The sequence below is a fragment of the Dicentrarchus labrax genome, unplaced genomic scaffold, assembly GCF_905237075.1.
Source record: "Dicentrarchus labrax unplaced genomic scaffold, dlabrax2021, whole genome shotgun sequence".
Lineage (NCBI taxonomy): Eukaryota > Metazoa > Chordata > Actinopteri > Moronidae > Dicentrarchus > Dicentrarchus labrax.
In genome coordinates, this window is record NW_026136715.1 from 15,727,860 (window position 1) to 15,743,164 (window position 15,305).

The window sequence follows — 15,305 nt, forward strand, 5'->3', positions numbered from 1 at the left end:
AGTTTTCTTTCAGCAAACAACCCAAAAATGGGCATCTGACTACACAGGCTGTGATTTGGAGAAGACAAAAAATACAACTTACATAACAGGTGAGTTTTCTCCAGGAAAATCAATAAAAGCTAATGATAGAAATGCCTCAAAATGAGCCAGTTAGTGCCGACAGAGCCTGGATGGGAAGATAGTTGCATGCTTTGAATGCTCCCCCCCCCACACACACACAAGTTATAGTGTGAAAACTGAGAGCCTCTATAAATAGTCTTGCCTAGCAAAGCACAGACTCCCCCTTATGGAATGGAAACGAATACAGCATGCTGCATCTTAGTTTCCAATAAAGGTAAGAAAATTCCTTAACTTATCAAAAGCAGCATTTGTAATCAGAAAACAGTGAAGGAGATGCACACTTGCATTACAAAGTAAAAGTAATAAAAATTAAAGGAGATTAAATAATTCAAATTATATTTATTGGAGGAAATCAATAAAACAGACTTGAGTCTCACGTTCTCCATTCATTTCACCTCAGCACATTATTCCTTCGAAATAATTTTCTGATGACAGTTTTGACAAAGCTCCATGATCTCATTATGACACTGCCAGTTGCAGCTAACTAGGGGTTTTATTTAGCTATCACACATGGGAATGTATCCACCATTTTGTAACAACAGTTTCCTGATTAAGCTTTAAAAAAGGTAGCACATGAAAATGCAAATACATCTTTCAGTACACACAACAGAGGACAGGCAAAGGCTTTAAAGCACACCAAAAGAGGGCCATAAACAGTATAAAAGCTCTGACAACAAATACTTGTTTCAGGTAAATTCAACACACTTTACCATGTGATACAAATTCTACAATCTGTTAAAAAGGTTTAAATCCCTCTCATTTTCACAAGATTATAATTAATTTTCATTTTGATGAATATTATAATCACTCATGTATGGCCAAATTGAGAAAGGGCTGGCTCTTATAAATGTACATACATCCTGGTTGTCACTGTCTATAAAGAACAACCCCCACAACTAAAAAAACCTCACTAATTCACTACTCTAGCATATCCAAAAAAATACATAAACATTAAAAAAAACAAAAAAAAACATTTGAGACCTATTGGTTACATGATCAGTGACTACAGATTATGATAACAATCCAGAGAGAAGCAGCAAGTGAAAGTCCAACTTGCCAAAATGCCAGTGTTCGGAGTGCTCGTCCTATTCGTTGGGATTTGGGTTGGCATCGGGATACTGAGAGAGGTCAAAAGTGAGCACTTTGCTGATGACACAATCTCCTTGCTGTGAGAGGAAGATGAGGAAAAGACATGATTAGACATGTAGACTTATTATACTAATTACTTCCAAATCTATAATCCGATCATATGATAATGTCTAGTAATACATTTAATCAATTAATGTTACCTGGACCCAAAGAAGTAGCAGAATATTAGAGGCTGAATTAACCAATTTAGTTCATTTAAGTTATTGCAGAAATTGACAAATTGCCCATTATGAATGGATGAGCTTTCTATCTACTGTAGGTGTTTGCTACAGGTCTGATGGTGCTGCTGACTGAACACAAAAAGGATTTTACTGCATGCACAATCCACTGTAGCACCAGTCTTGCTTGTAGCTATAGATGAAGAACATCTCCTGTGACTAATGTTACTGTCTACAGCTAGCAAGAAATAAAAAATTTAAGACATTCTGATACCTATAAGGTCTTTTTTGAGTGGACTGAATTCAATGCTTTACCAGACCTGCAGACATGCTGTATTATACCCGTGCTGTATTATATTTTGCATTTTGCACTGTATTATTTTTTATAGACAATGGAGAAACACACCTCTGGATAAACACCAATAAGTGAGTCAGCCTTGGTGTAGAATTCCTCCTTCAGAGAAATGACGATGGCCTGGAAGTTCTGCACCGACTGGTCTTTGATGTAATTGGCCACCTTGAGGGTACAGTGGAAAGTTATGAGTTGTACTATTCAATGTGATGTGCAGCCTCAATTAAAAATAAAAAGCTAATGTCACTAAATCAAATACCACTTGTGTGAACAGACCTTTCCAATGTTAGTGTTGTCCAGAGCGGCGTCAATCTCATCCAGGACAAAGAAGGGGGCGGGTTTGTAACTAGAGACGAGCAGGAGAGAGGTTGTTAACAACATTCCAACAGTGCATCTACATCAACATTAAAGAAATGTGAATAAATATTTCTGTGCAAAGACTTTTTTTTTTCTTTTTTTAAATCAAACATGTTTCAAATCTTTATACTCCTCTGTTGTTTCACCTGTGAATAGCAAAGAGCAGAGCCAAGGCAGCAACAGTCTTCTCTCCTCCAGACAGGTTGTCCATCGGTCTGAACCTCTTTCCTGGAGCTACACAGTTATAGTTGATACCATCCAGATATGGCTCCTCTGGGTTTTCTGGGCCCAGGAAAGCCTACAGAAGAGTAGAAGGTTGTAAAAGGTTTTGCTTTTGATACATATTTAAAAGTTCAAGTACATGTTTGAGAGATCTGTGACTTGTTTGTTACCTGCCATAGCATAAAAGGCAATGAGCAAAATTTTAACTGTTGTAATGTATGTACGATGTAAAACATCGAGACATACCTGGGCACTGCTGTTGCGTGATAGGGCCTTGTAGATCTCATCAATGTTGGTGGCCACAGACTCAAAGCAGTTATTGAAGCGATCAAATCTTTCCTTCTTGATCTGCTCAAAGGCCTGCTTGGCCTTCTTGGCTCTCTTACGTGCAGCCTCAAACTCTGAGCGAAAGATAGAAACAAAACCATGAGATCACACAGAGATAACATTACTAAGAGCTCTAGAAATGTATCATGTACCTTTCTCTCTTATATAATCCCAGCCTCTACCATTATACTGCACTCTCACCATCACTGGTCTCTTGGAACTTGTCCCTGACACTCTCGAGCTTCTCCATGGCCTTCATGTTGGGTGCACTGATCCTCTGTAGGATACTCTGCTGCTCATTCAGCCGCTGCTGCAGTGTGTTTGTCTCCGCCTTGATCTCTTCCTCTGACAATGCATCCTGTAGGAAGTTCAATCGGATTACATATGTGTTTAGTGTACTTCATAAGTGTAGCAGAAACTACAGACATTACATGTTTGTTTTCAAATAGCTTTTCCTCTTTTGTATACTGGTAAGTACTTTGTAACTAATAAAATGAGGAGAGGTCCAATTGGACTGTTTAAATGTAAGGGATGAGTGTGGTGTGGACCAGCTACCTTAAGGTCTTCAGACAGGTTGCTGTAGTCAATCTCTATGAGAGCCTCTTTAGCGAGAACACTGCTGGAAGTCCTCTGGCTGCTGGACTCCTCTGTCTGGGAGCTCCCCTGGAATAGTATAACAAAAGATGAATGCAATTTCCGGTTTCAATCCCAATGCTATAAAAGACAGAGCCTACATTGAGAGTGTTTGTACCTCTCCCTGGCTGATATCATCCATTGTTCCAGAACGAAGAGGCAACCTGATATCCTGCATTTTGCAGGCTTGCAGCAAGTTGTGACGATCGCTGCGCTTCTGCTCCAGTTTGGTCTCAATGGCTGTGACCTCCTTCTGGAGCTGAGTCAACTCCCTGGAAGATACAAAAACAACATTTGTAGTACACAGTGACACAATGTTCATATTTATATTACATTTCAAATATTTGTTGTATGTTTATTTGCAGACACTGACTTGTTGGCGCCACCCAGTTTTTTGCGGATCTCCTCCATGTCGTGGTTCTTATCATTGACTTCAGATTTCTTGGTGAGGTGCTGGTTCTTCAGGTCCTGCAGTTGGGCCATTGTCTCATCAATGATCTTCATGTGCCTGTGCTCCTCCTACAGGAAATTAGAAAAATGACAAAAAAAACCACACAAGACAATTGAGAATGAACTTGATGTCAAAACAGAGAACAACACCCTTAGCTTCATGTTTTTACCTTTTCGTTAAATACTTTATTTACAATTATCAATTTTACAATGGCAAAACGTATTAAAAAGACATACAAAACAATACAAAAAACAAAACACCAAACAGAACACAAACAGAACAAAACAAAGAGGCTGCCAGAAGGTACATAAACAGTCTTTCCAATATGATGTCACAATATTAACACATCATACCTTCTTAAGTCGCTCTATTTCAGCCTCGTCCTTTTTGACGGTCTGCTCCCACATCATGACTTTCTCCTGGTCCTCCTTCAGCTGATTTTTCTCATAATCTACCTGGATACCCAGGCGGGTCTTCTGCGTCTCAAACTCAAGACTGAAGAAAAATGATGCGCACCAGGTTAGACCACACAGAAACCAACAGGTTAACAAACAACGTGGAAAGAACTAGTTTACACTTGAGCTGATGTATTACTAAACTCACCGCTTCTTTGCAATCTCATTCTGCCTTTTCACCTTCTCCTCCTCAAACTCTCTGATGTTCCTCACTCCAATCTCTTTGCAGAATTCAATAAACACCTCATCCTCCACCTGGAAAATAAAAAAAATGTATATTATTTCAATGCCACACCTTCATAAACAGGCATCTAAATGGGCCTCACTTTGTGTCAGTCTCACCAGGTTCATGCGGTCTCGCAGGTCAGTGATCTCCCTTTCACGGGACTGGATGATCCTCTTGATGTCATTGATGCGAGGCCCAAAGTTTGCCAACTCACTCTCTAGCTTAGACTTCTCCTGCATGACACAAATGAAATAAGTTTTAATGCAACAGTCACTACAGCAAGAAACAAACAGAGATAGAGGAAAATGAGCTGAGCTGTAACCAGGCTGTACCTGCATGTTGAGGGAGAGGTGGCGGGTTTTTGTCTGCTCCAGATCACTCTGGGAATACTTGAGTCTCATCTGCAGACCGTGGGCCTGAGACTGCACCTGACGCAGCTCTGCCTCCTTCCTCTTGGCCTTCATTTGCTCCTACAAAGAAAAAAATTAAGCAGAAATTGTTGGGAGTTTAATTCAACTGACAATCCATCTCCAGTCAGCGACTATAGATCAAAAACAAGTCACATTTTGAAGTTATCAAGGGGATGTCAACTGCCTTCCATCAACATTTCCAGCACACCATGCTTCACAAAAGACTTGATCCTGATTAAGATCCTGATTATATCTAACTACCAGATAGACAGGACCAAGACAGACGTGTTAGTAATTAAAGTTACCTTAAGCTCTTCGGTGAGTTTTTCTTTCTTCTCTTTGAGCTTGTCCACTGCCTTCTCATCCCAGCGCCTGGCCTTGGCCTTAAGGTCGCTGGCTCCTCCAGAGATGACTCCAGACTTCTGGAACAGAGTACCGTCCAGGGCTACCGTCTGGACACAGCGACACAAGGAGAGGTTAGGTGGAAGACAATATTCTCAACCGACATTATATAAAACATCAGTTAGACCAAAATGAAGTACCTTGTGTCTGTATGGCCCTCCAAATGCAATCCTCCTGGCATCTTCTACGTTGTCACAGACCAGAGCGTTGCCACATGCATACTGAAGGGCTTTCTTGATGTGAGGAGGCTCATAGCGAATAACATCAATCACCAGTTTGGCTCCTCGCAGTTCTCTCAGTTTCTCATCTGTTGGTTTTACCTTTGATGAAAAAAGCAAAATAAATAAAGCAATTTAAAATTCAAATTGAGTTATTTTCTTATTATTTGAGCGTCTTTTCAGCAGGAAATGTGGTGTCTGATATGGAGCAAGAAATTAACAACCCAAGATAGCTAGCTGTAAAGCTTTTAAACTATTCACTGAAATTAATGGTATTTTAATTAGTAATTCTGAAATGAAATAATACAATAAAGGTGGAAGCTCATCAGTGTGATAAAAGAAGCTTGAAGAAAATTCAATAGAGCTGTTTTTTTTCCCCCATTTGAGTTCCATTGGGATTAGACACTTCTGCCATAAACCTCTTCTCCATCAATTTGTTCAAATGTGATGCTTTCACCCAATAGTGCAACTTTAATAAAGCATATTCTAACCACTCTAAAGCCCCTGGAGTGAAGCTATTATCTGTACTTTCTGGTATTTACCTCGAGGTAGTCGAGAGGAAGGAAGGTCTCTGGCTCTCCTCGCTGCTCTTTAATGTATTGAATACAATCTCTGCCAGTCTTCTCTGAGTCCACAATGATGGCGTCCATGTTCTTGCCCAACACTTTGGTCACAGCAATCTGATACTTCTTCTGGGTGGGCTGGCACAGGTCGATTAGACGACCGTACTGAAGAAAGAGCGAGAGCAGGATATTATTTTATGACAAGTTTACGGAATGATGTCACTAAATATAGCAGGGTGGTATTGTAAGCATAAGAGAATTAGATAATATTATCCTGAATATTGTCACAGTTGCCTTACCACAGAGCCAGGGTAGAGTCTTTTGATACTCTCCATGATCTCTGCCTTGCGCTGCTGGCGACTGTTCTCCTGCCTGTCGATTCTTGCGTCTCCCAGCTGCTCCATTACCTACAGCAAAAGCCAATAATAATAGGATTCGTTATAGACTATTTCACAGCTGATATTTTCACTTGTCAAACAAAAGTGTAGCTAATAAAATGAACAATAGAAGTGTGAGTGCCAGCCTCTGGTATTGTGTATGCTGGCATGGATTACTGGCACACCTAGCCAATATTATTTTATTGGTCACACATGTGCTTTTCCCAATATGTCACACTGTCTGCTGCAAGAAACATTTATTGATTCACGTGGAGAAATGTAGTTTTCTGCTGCTCACTTCCAGATTACAGGTTAGCTATAGATGCAACATGAAAACATGAAGTGTGTGTTTGTGTGTGTGTGTGTGTGTGTGTGTTTATTGAGTACCTGATTCAGCTCCATGTTGATCTCATCAATTCTCCTCTTGGCCATCTCCACCTCCTCAGTCAGTTCCTCCTCCATGCGCTTCTGCTCATCAAGTGACTGCCTGAGGGGTAACAGGACAAAAGAGTGTGAATGAAGGCATATAATGCAGAGACCTTAAAAAGCAATAAGCTGAACACAGCACTGTACAAACAATGAAAAAATGAGAACAGCATACCTGCTGGTAGAAATGTAATCCTCTAATTTCTCTATACGTTTCTGGTTTTCCTCAATTTCTCGGATCTTCTGTTTGATTTTAGCCTGGAAAGATATAAGAAAATATAAGGTTACGGTTGCATTCATATCAGTTAAAATGTATTCTGAAGAAGAAGATATGCTTTATTAATCCCCTAGGGGAAATTGTTTGTATTTTGTGGTCTGTGGGACTTGAACCGGCGACCCTCCGGTTCCCAAGCCAAGACCCTACACACTGAACTACTGTCATTAACTTATTTACCTCTGTTTCCACTTTCTTCCTCTCCTCCAAGTCAAGGCGGTCCTGGTCGGCTTTCTGGTCGCGGTTGAACTTCTCTAGCTCCTGTGCGAGGGTGGCAGCACGTTTACTGGCCTCCTCCTTCAGACGATGGTACTGCTTGACCTGTGGGGGAGAGAGAGAAACGTCATGTAAAGTGAGTCACGTAAAGAAATGTATATAAAATCAATCTGATACCATAACATCAAAAGAAACTTGAGATGCAATTCACACACACATCAAAGCCTGGCATTTCCATGTGCTAGCTTTCTAATTATACCATCTTAATGTCAAACCACTGAATGAATTTTGAGAAGCCAAGACTGCCTACGCAAAAAAACACAGTTGTATTGAACACTACACACTCAATTAGCACGTTAAGATATTTTTACTGTAATCTTAATATAGTATATTGCTGCCTGAAGAATTACCATATAGTGAAATAGGTTTGAGGGTAAATGTACATTTATATTTTTTTACATACGAGGTCCAGTATTCAGTTGTCTCTTAGTTTGGACAGCACTTGATTTGATACGTGATTGATTGATGTTGATGTTTCCTATGAGCCCTGCAAACATTTTAAAACGTCAATATCATAGACGATGAAGTTAATTTAACTGTGGGAGGCCAAAATAGTGATTGCGATAATTATATGATTAATTGTGCAGCCAAATAAAATCCTGTAAATACTAAACTATTTCAAATGAAATGTGTACAACATTCTAACATATCAGACCTGGTTTTCCTCCAGGGTGAGGTCCTGGCCCTGGCTCTGCGCCTCCTCCTCCATGCGCTCCTCAAATTCTTGCTTGGCCAACTCCACTGCCTTCATCTCTTTATCCAGCTCATCCATGTCCCCCTTGCGTTTTTTGTACATCTTCTGGGCATTTTGCAATGATTTGCGCGCCGCCTCAAGTTTCTTGATCTTGTGTGAGGTGTTCTCTTTGGCCTTGATGTACTGCGGCCTTTTTTGGTTCAACTCGGAGTCTTTCTCTCTGTAGGCAGAGTCAAGTGATTAACAAAGCCCTAGGCTTTAAATGGTGTTAGTTATACAATTAGTAAATAAGTGAGCTGTGAGATCATGTAATTGTCACTTACTTAATTTCTTTTTCAATGGTTTGTTGTTCCCTCATCAGCCTGCCCAGCTCCTTCTTCTTGTCCTTCAGCTCCTCCTCCACATGGTCCATCTTTTTACGGTCCTTATCAATCTCCTTGTTCCGCTGACCCAACTCTTTGTTCAGCTTCTCAATCTCAGTCTCGTTGTGGTAGAGCTTGAAGAGCTGCAACTGAACACTAGCCCTGGCAACTTCGTCTTTCAGACGCTGGTAACGCTCAGCCTGGTGGAAGAATGGGAGGAGAGAGATGAGATAAAGTACATTCTATGTGTTTTGGGTACTGATGGACATAATATAACTAGGAAAGCGTAGAAATCTCTTTTTCAAAATAAGCAGCAATAGTAAACTACATTTAGTTGTCTCAGTACAATGACAATAAAGTTGTATCTAAAGACAGATAACACAAATATGTGGAACAATCAACATAATAATACAAAACTAATCCAAAGCATATATTAATAACTAGCCCTTACTGTTGGTCAAAATCCTCTCACAGGATAACACACTTTAAAATCAAGGGTCAAAAGTTAGATGAAACCAATTTCTAATCTAAGAAGGACACAAATACATAGAGTAGAAGTGACTGTAATTCCAGAGATAACATATTTATGTTTAGACTGAACAAAAGGACATACCTCCTCTTTCTCTTGCTTGGCTTCTTTGCGCTCGGCAGCAATGTTTTTCTTACGATGGTAATTGAACTGCGTGTCCTCCTCTGCTTTCACCATCTCCTTCTTCCTGCGGTCGTACTCCTGGGCCAGCTCTCCAGAACGTGAGATTTCCTCAAACAGAGCTGTACGCTCCTTAGGGTTCTTCATGGCAATAGACTCTACAGCTCCCTGGGGGCAGAATAGGCAGGGAATAAAACTGTAGTCAACAACGGCAAATACCATTTTACCAAATATCAATAACACACCATAAAAAATTATATTTTCGGCCTTGGCTCTAATTGGCCGAATCACATTCAGAGTTGTGATACCCAGTGAAGCCAAATGCATGGCTACATTAAGCACATCCCAAAAGTTACTGGAATAAAAGAAAAGAAAAAAGCTTGCTTGTCATAAGAATTACAAAAAATTTAAATTGAATCATTATTGATTCATATTTTAATGAAAGATAAACCTATGGCTCAGTACAGAAACTTTATGAAAGAACACCAATTAATACATTTCTCTTAAAAAATATTTTTAGGATTTCTACCTGAAAGACCAAGAAGTTCCTGGCCTTGATCAGAATACCAAGTTTTTCCAGCTCTTCACTGTATTCAGGTAAGCTCACCACCTTGTTGTTGATACGGTACTCAGAAGACGAACCTGAAACAAAGGATATAAAACATCAAAAACATTAGCTCATCAAAAGCACATAAAAGATGGCTGCATGGGCCTTTCAAGGTCCAAGGTTTTATTGTCATTGTACAATTATTATACAATAGCTTGCACAATGAAATACCGTTTGAATTAACATTGCCCAACAAAAGACAATGGTCTTATAATTAACACATATTTGCATTCTGTGTTGCCTGACTAGCTTTGCTCATTACAGATCTCAACTGCAGCTTGAGTGGATTTCAGGATGCAAGATGGATTCATAATAATTGTGAAGACAGTGAAAAATATTTCTTGTTCAATAAATGTAAAAAGACAGCATTTTAAAGCTAAAACATGTAATACTCATTGTCGGGCAGCTGAACTTGGACATATTGGCTTACAGAAGTACCTTTAACGTAAGTGAACTGGAAAGCACACAAATACATTAACAGCAAACTTGATGGCTTCTTATTTATTGTTAAAGCGTTAAAGTTGTTTTACGAAAATATTTCATTTCACACAGATATGTATTAATGAAGTAACTGACTCAGTCCAAAATGACTGTCAATGGCAGTTCATACCAATGATGACCCTTGTGAAGGAGCGTTCCTCTCCGTTATCCTCTTGGTACACCATACTGACAAAGGCTCTGTTGGCAGCTGGTTTTCCTACAGGTGCTCCATGGATCAGGTCCTTCAGAGTCTTCACACGCAGGTTACTGGTCTTCTCTGCCAACACGAAGCTGATGGCGTCCATGAGATTGGACTTTCCTACAACAACGGCATTCAGATTTTTAGTAACCCATATAAATCTAATGTAAATGCAGAATATACAAATGTTATTAACCAGTTTGTTAGGTACACTGTAACTTTACCTACATGACATTTATAATGTACAGTTGTCTGTTCAATTCAGTGTTTATTCAGATAAGGACTGCAAAATAGCAACATCTAGAAGTCCTAAATACATTGCATTTTATTAATGGAACAAATGCCTACATGGATCATCCCTGTTATATAAATTGATAGAAGTAAAGATCTGGTCATTTTAAAGGCTGTAGTTAGTTAGGACGTTGCATCTGTGTTTACAGCGATGATAGATTATAACTCTACAAGAATAGACGAAGAATGTAGAAAACATGATAATATTAAACTTGACACAGACAAAAACATAGCTTCATCATGCATACAACAAATGAACTAACTAACTAATACGACATTGTACAAGTTGACCGTCATAAATCAAAACACAAACAACACTGAAATAAACAACAGTGCAGAATAGTAACACTAACGCACAGTTCGTAGGACAGGTGATGTTTTAGTCAACAGTCAGACGCAGCACAAACATAAATTATCTGCATAAACAAAAACATGTTCCGACAGCGGGGCACTGCCGCACTGTTTACCGTTAGCCACTGCTAGCAGGCAGTTTGCATTATGGATTAGCCGCGAGTTAATATTGGCAACCATAACATACCAGATCCATTGGGTCCAATGATCGCAGTAAACTTGTGAAAAGGTCCAATGATCTGTCTCCCTTTATACGACTTGAAGTTTTCGATCTCTATCAGTTTTAAATAACCCATCTTCGTTATATTTGCGCCGCTGTTCTGGAAAAAAAAAAAAAAAAAAAAAAACCTGCAGTGAATATTAGCTAGTAAAATGCTAGCTAGCTAATGCTAACGAGCAATGTTTACCGGACAAGCTATCTCAAAGACGAAGCATGCACGGAAGTTAATGTCCCTCTCTGTTCGATCGATTGCTGCTTTATGCACAAGTCACATTATGAAGTGCATATTTATCCTAATAGTCTAAACAGCTTCATAATCTTGGTCAGATATAGGCGATGCGGTTGTGACAACAATGCGCCATTTTACAATCCAACAGGAAGAGCCTTGAGCGCGCGAGACACGAAACCCCACAGTTTATCGCGAGATTACGTTGAGCTGTCTGGAGTTCGGTTGCCCCACCAACTAACGTTAAAGTATGTAAGTTTAGAGTAAAATAAACAATTATTTATGCTAATTTCAGACAACTTTAATGTTTTAATGTCACCACTCACTGTTATTAATTATTTTATTTATGTCAAGCAAACACAACCCAGCGGCAAATTGAGACGTTACCATGGTTACAGTGGGCATCCAAACACAACATAACTCGACAGCAGCTTCATTCACGAGGTGCTACAGGGGCCTAAAGTCCTTAAATTAACATCTGTAACGCCAAAGGTAAGTGCTGCTTTAGATCTGTGATCATTGCCTGTCTTTAAACCAAATACTAATCTGATCAAATCTGATTTAAGAGGATTTCACCAGTGTGGGATAGTTAACGTTAGTATGATAATTAAATCATTTATTTCCAGCAAGGATGTCAGCCATAATTATAAGCTTTGTAATTATGTATTTCTTCCCATTAGTCTCATTAGAAACGGAGAAAATGTACAAAGTGGATTTGCCCGTAGAGCAGTCATTAGAAGAGGCTGTGCAGAGGCGGAGGTCTGCAGAGACAGCACGCAAGGCCCGGATCTTCAACACCAGGCTCCGAGTGATGGGCCTTGATATTGATGCCGTCAACCAACAGGTCCAGGAGAAAAAACATCAGCAAAACATGGAGATGCAACGGGACAAAGCTTTTGGTAAAGTATGGACATGATGACAGCCAGGGAGGATTAATTTTAATCACAACCAGTTTTCACCCAGGGGCATAACTAGGAACTGAGTCCTCTAGAAGAATATGGTTTTAGGCCGTCTCCATTTATGAAATCACCTTCATTACATCGCAGATAAGCTGAGAAAATATCACGATGATGCACTGCTGCAGCAAGATATTGATGAAAGAGAGAAGCGGGCAGCTTTGCATACTGACCTGACCCAGTTTTGGGCCACTCATCAACGTGTAGAGGACTCACGAGATGCTGATCTCAAGTGTGGCCTGAAGGGGGCATTTAGGATCACCATTCCAGAGGGCGAGCTGGGGCCTGCCAGCATGCAAGTCTTTCAGGTAGGATCGATGTCACAGACAGGTGCTTGTGTACATCAAGGCCAGTAGTACAAAATCCAGCGAATGGCTAAATGAATAATCACGCTACCCCCTGAGCACCGTGTCCTTGTTTCACGTACAGGGAGAGGATATTGGAGAGGAACAAAAGAGGAGAGAACAAATAAAGAAGACAGAAAGAGATCTGCGAGCACAGAAGGAAGACAATGACAGAAGGCACATGGGAGCCAAGCACAGAGGTGAAAAAAGGCAAACACAAGCCCACACACTGTAATCACTGATGAGCTAACATGCTGTACACTATAGCCTCTGTAAATCACACACATGCTTCATGCTTTCCTGCACAAACAATCACACACTCCTACGCACAGCCCTTACTGCCAGGTGGCATTGATGGATGCTCATCCCAGAGAGCCGTTATGCATGTGTGAGTGTGCCGTTGAAGAGCATTGTACAATGGATAATGGCTAACGCAGGTGTGATTTCCAATGTGTGTGTGTGTGTGTGTGTGTTTGTGTATGTGTGTGTGTCACAGAGACTCTCGTGAGCAAAGAGATGGTGCATCAGGACCTTATGGGGGTTCAGCTGCACGCAGTAGAGGAGGAGTGTAAGAAAGCTGCCCGCATCGCTCTCGACAACTACAATCAAGTTCTGGTACAGTACATGAATGTGCACACACAGATGGACACACAGATGCACACACACACACACACACACACACACCTCCTGCTGATATGGATCCTCCAAACAAATCCAGTGGGGGTTTTGAGCTCTGACATTGTGTTCTCAGGTGGGATTTTGAAATTGAAATTGCTAATTGAAAATGTTAAGTCATGCGTACGCACACTTGCTGCAGCAAGGCGTCCATCATATTAGTTGGTACCAAGCAACATGGATGGTTAAACTTCTTTGATGTATGCGTAGGCCCTGTCTGTTTTTAAAAGCCCCCATTTAGCTCTCCCCTCATTTGCCTGAATGCACTCAGCTGAATCCTCCATTGGGAGGCATCATTATAAATCATTCAGGTCATGGTATTTTTCATGACAATTGTGTGGTTTCTCTGATAACCACTCACATGCACGATGCACAAGCAAATACAGCTGACTGAGTGGGTCTCCCAGGAGGACATTCACCATATGGCTGACTCTTGTCTCTATGCTGGAATTAACCACATATTAGAGGTTGGGTTTCATAAAACTTCTGCTATTCTAATCATCAAGGGGATGATCAATCAGCTGTCCTTGGATCAGTAGTAAGGCCTCACTGGATACTGTTCCCCAACAGGCTGCAGAGCGGGCAGAGAAACTGAAGGAGCAGCACAGGGGAGAGGAAAGGCAGAATCTGGCAGAGATATGGCACACGCTGACATCCGACATGATGACAGAGTGTGCAGAGGCAGCGGAGAGAGAGGTGGAAGGAGGGAAACCGCCCCGGGTCCTGATAGACAAGTGGAAGGGGATGAGCCCTAAGCAGCTGAGCGCCATCCACAGGGAGAGAGAAGAACAGTGTCTTGAGAGACAGGTGCTGGAGTCACTATACAACACAATGCAACTCCCATACACACACAGGGAATTGTAAGCAATTTATTGTCACGTCATGTCTTCTCCAAACCAAACCAACAAACCATTCAGTGCCCCTGTATACCGTGTATGGATCTATTCATTATGGTTCTCCAGTAATTTATTTAGGTTTTACCTTTAATTTGTCATCAATGCCTATTTGTAAATCTGTCCTCACAGATTTCTTATGTTTAAAGGTTTAGGTTGTGACCAAAGGGACATTATTCCTTCTCAGATTGTTTTAAAAAATAAATTTAGTGGGTTTAAATGTTAAAATTATCTGGTGGTTAAACCGGCTGAAAAAATAAACCTAGTTTTGTGTAGCAGGATTTGTTAATTAGGAGCTTTACTGTCTGATTTATCTTTCAACCGTTTGGTCAGGTACTAACCCCGAGGTTAGGAACTAGTTAGGAACCATTAGTTCATAAGAACACTTCTAGATCATGAAAGTTCCACTCAGGTTTAACATTCAGACCTTTGTTTCTTTCCATCTTTAGAGACAACGTGATGCAGAGAAGGTTCAGGAGGCAGCTTGGAAACTTAAGCTCCTGAAACTGTCCAGAGAAACAGAGGAGGAGGAAAGGAGAACAGCAGAGCTGAGGAGACAGAAGAGGATTCAAACAGATCATTACAACATGCAGCTGGCCAGGGAGCAGCAGGCATAGTGAGCACTGCACACACATACATACACTGCCTATTCAGGCAGTAGTCAGCACATGTATTTTGGGTTGTAAGTGACAAAGTACTCTAATGTAGAATTCAGATTTAAATAAGCATTTTTTGGAAACAGTTTCTCACCTTGTGTTTATTTGTGTTTCTGTCTGCCTTAGTCAGGAGTACCTGAACAAGAAGCTTTACACCAACAAACCCACCAAGGACTACTTTTTTCAGTTCAACACAAGCTCCCGCTGAACACCACACATCTTACACAGGCTTGTTCTCCTGTGACAATGTGCTAATAAAATCTACTGGTTGCTATACTCGCACTCAATGTGAACTGAATCCCGAGT

The 15,305-nt window shown here is 40.6% G+C and overlaps 2 protein-coding genes across 2 annotated transcripts; one reads left to right on the forward strand and one right to left on the reverse strand.

Annotated features, from left to right (window-relative positions):
* Positions 1-444: 444 nt before the first annotated feature.
* Positions 445-11,635, reverse strand: smc1a (structural maintenance of chromosomes 1A). Its single transcript, XM_051424112.1, has 26 exons — positions 11,217-11,635; positions 10,319-10,507; positions 9,631-9,743; positions 9,066-9,269; positions 8,414-8,652; positions 8,052-8,310; positions 7,301-7,441; positions 7,022-7,104; positions 6,808-6,907; positions 6,343-6,450; positions 6,023-6,208; positions 5,403-5,582; positions 5,166-5,312; positions 4,783-4,920; positions 4,567-4,683; positions 4,373-4,479; positions 4,123-4,264; positions 3,692-3,837; positions 3,437-3,590; positions 3,241-3,348; positions 2,887-3,043; positions 2,605-2,759; positions 2,283-2,434; positions 2,056-2,125; positions 1,834-1,944; positions 445-1,286 (listed from the first exon to the last, which is right to left on the reverse strand). The coding sequence occupies exons 1-26, from the start codon at positions 11,323-11,325 to the stop codon at positions 1,206-1,208; spliced, it is 3,696 nt and encodes a 1,231-aa protein (XP_051280072.1). The 5' UTR covers positions 11,326-11,635; the 3' UTR covers positions 445-1,205.
* Positions 11,636-11,668: 33 nt separating this feature from the next.
* Positions 11,669-15,292, forward strand: ribc1 (RIB43A domain with coiled-coils 1). Its single transcript, XM_051424113.1, has 9 exons — positions 11,669-11,723; positions 11,830-11,967; positions 12,156-12,374; positions 12,522-12,739; positions 12,861-12,975; positions 13,272-13,390; positions 14,021-14,257; positions 14,793-14,959; positions 15,126-15,292. The coding sequence occupies exons 3-9, from the start codon at positions 12,176-12,178 to the stop codon at positions 15,205-15,207; spliced, it is 1,137 nt and encodes a 378-aa protein (XP_051280073.1). The 5' UTR covers positions 11,669-11,723; positions 11,830-11,967; positions 12,156-12,175; the 3' UTR covers positions 15,208-15,292.
* Positions 15,293-15,305: the final 13 nt, after the last annotated feature.

Excerpts from the sequence above, each read along its gene's own strand:
- smc1a (XM_051424112.1), bottom strand. The coding sequence starts at position 11,325 with ATGGGTTATTTAAAACTGATAGAGATCGAAAACTTCAAGTCGTATAAA. Across the intron at positions 8,653-9,065 it reads CCAAGCAAGAGAAAGAGGAG|GCTGAGCGTTACCAGCGTCT; the intron begins GTATGTCCTTTT and ends TTCTTCCACCAG. Across the intron at positions 7,442-8,051 it reads TCACCCTGGAGGAAAACCAG|GTCAAGCAGTACCATCGTCT; the intron begins GTCTGATATGTT and ends TCTCCCCCACAG.
- ribc1 (XM_051424113.1), top strand. The coding sequence starts at position 12,176 with ATGTACAAAGTGGATTTGCCCGTAGAGCAGTCATTAGAAGAGGCTGTG. Across the intron at positions 12,375-12,521 it reads GCAACGGGACAAAGCTTTTG|ATAAGCTGAGAAAATATCAC; the intron begins GTAAAGTATGGA and ends ATTACATCGCAG. Across the intron at positions 12,976-13,271 it reads CATGGGAGCCAAGCACAGAG|AGACTCTCGTGAGCAAAGAG; the intron begins GTGAAAAAAGGC and ends TGTGTGTCACAG.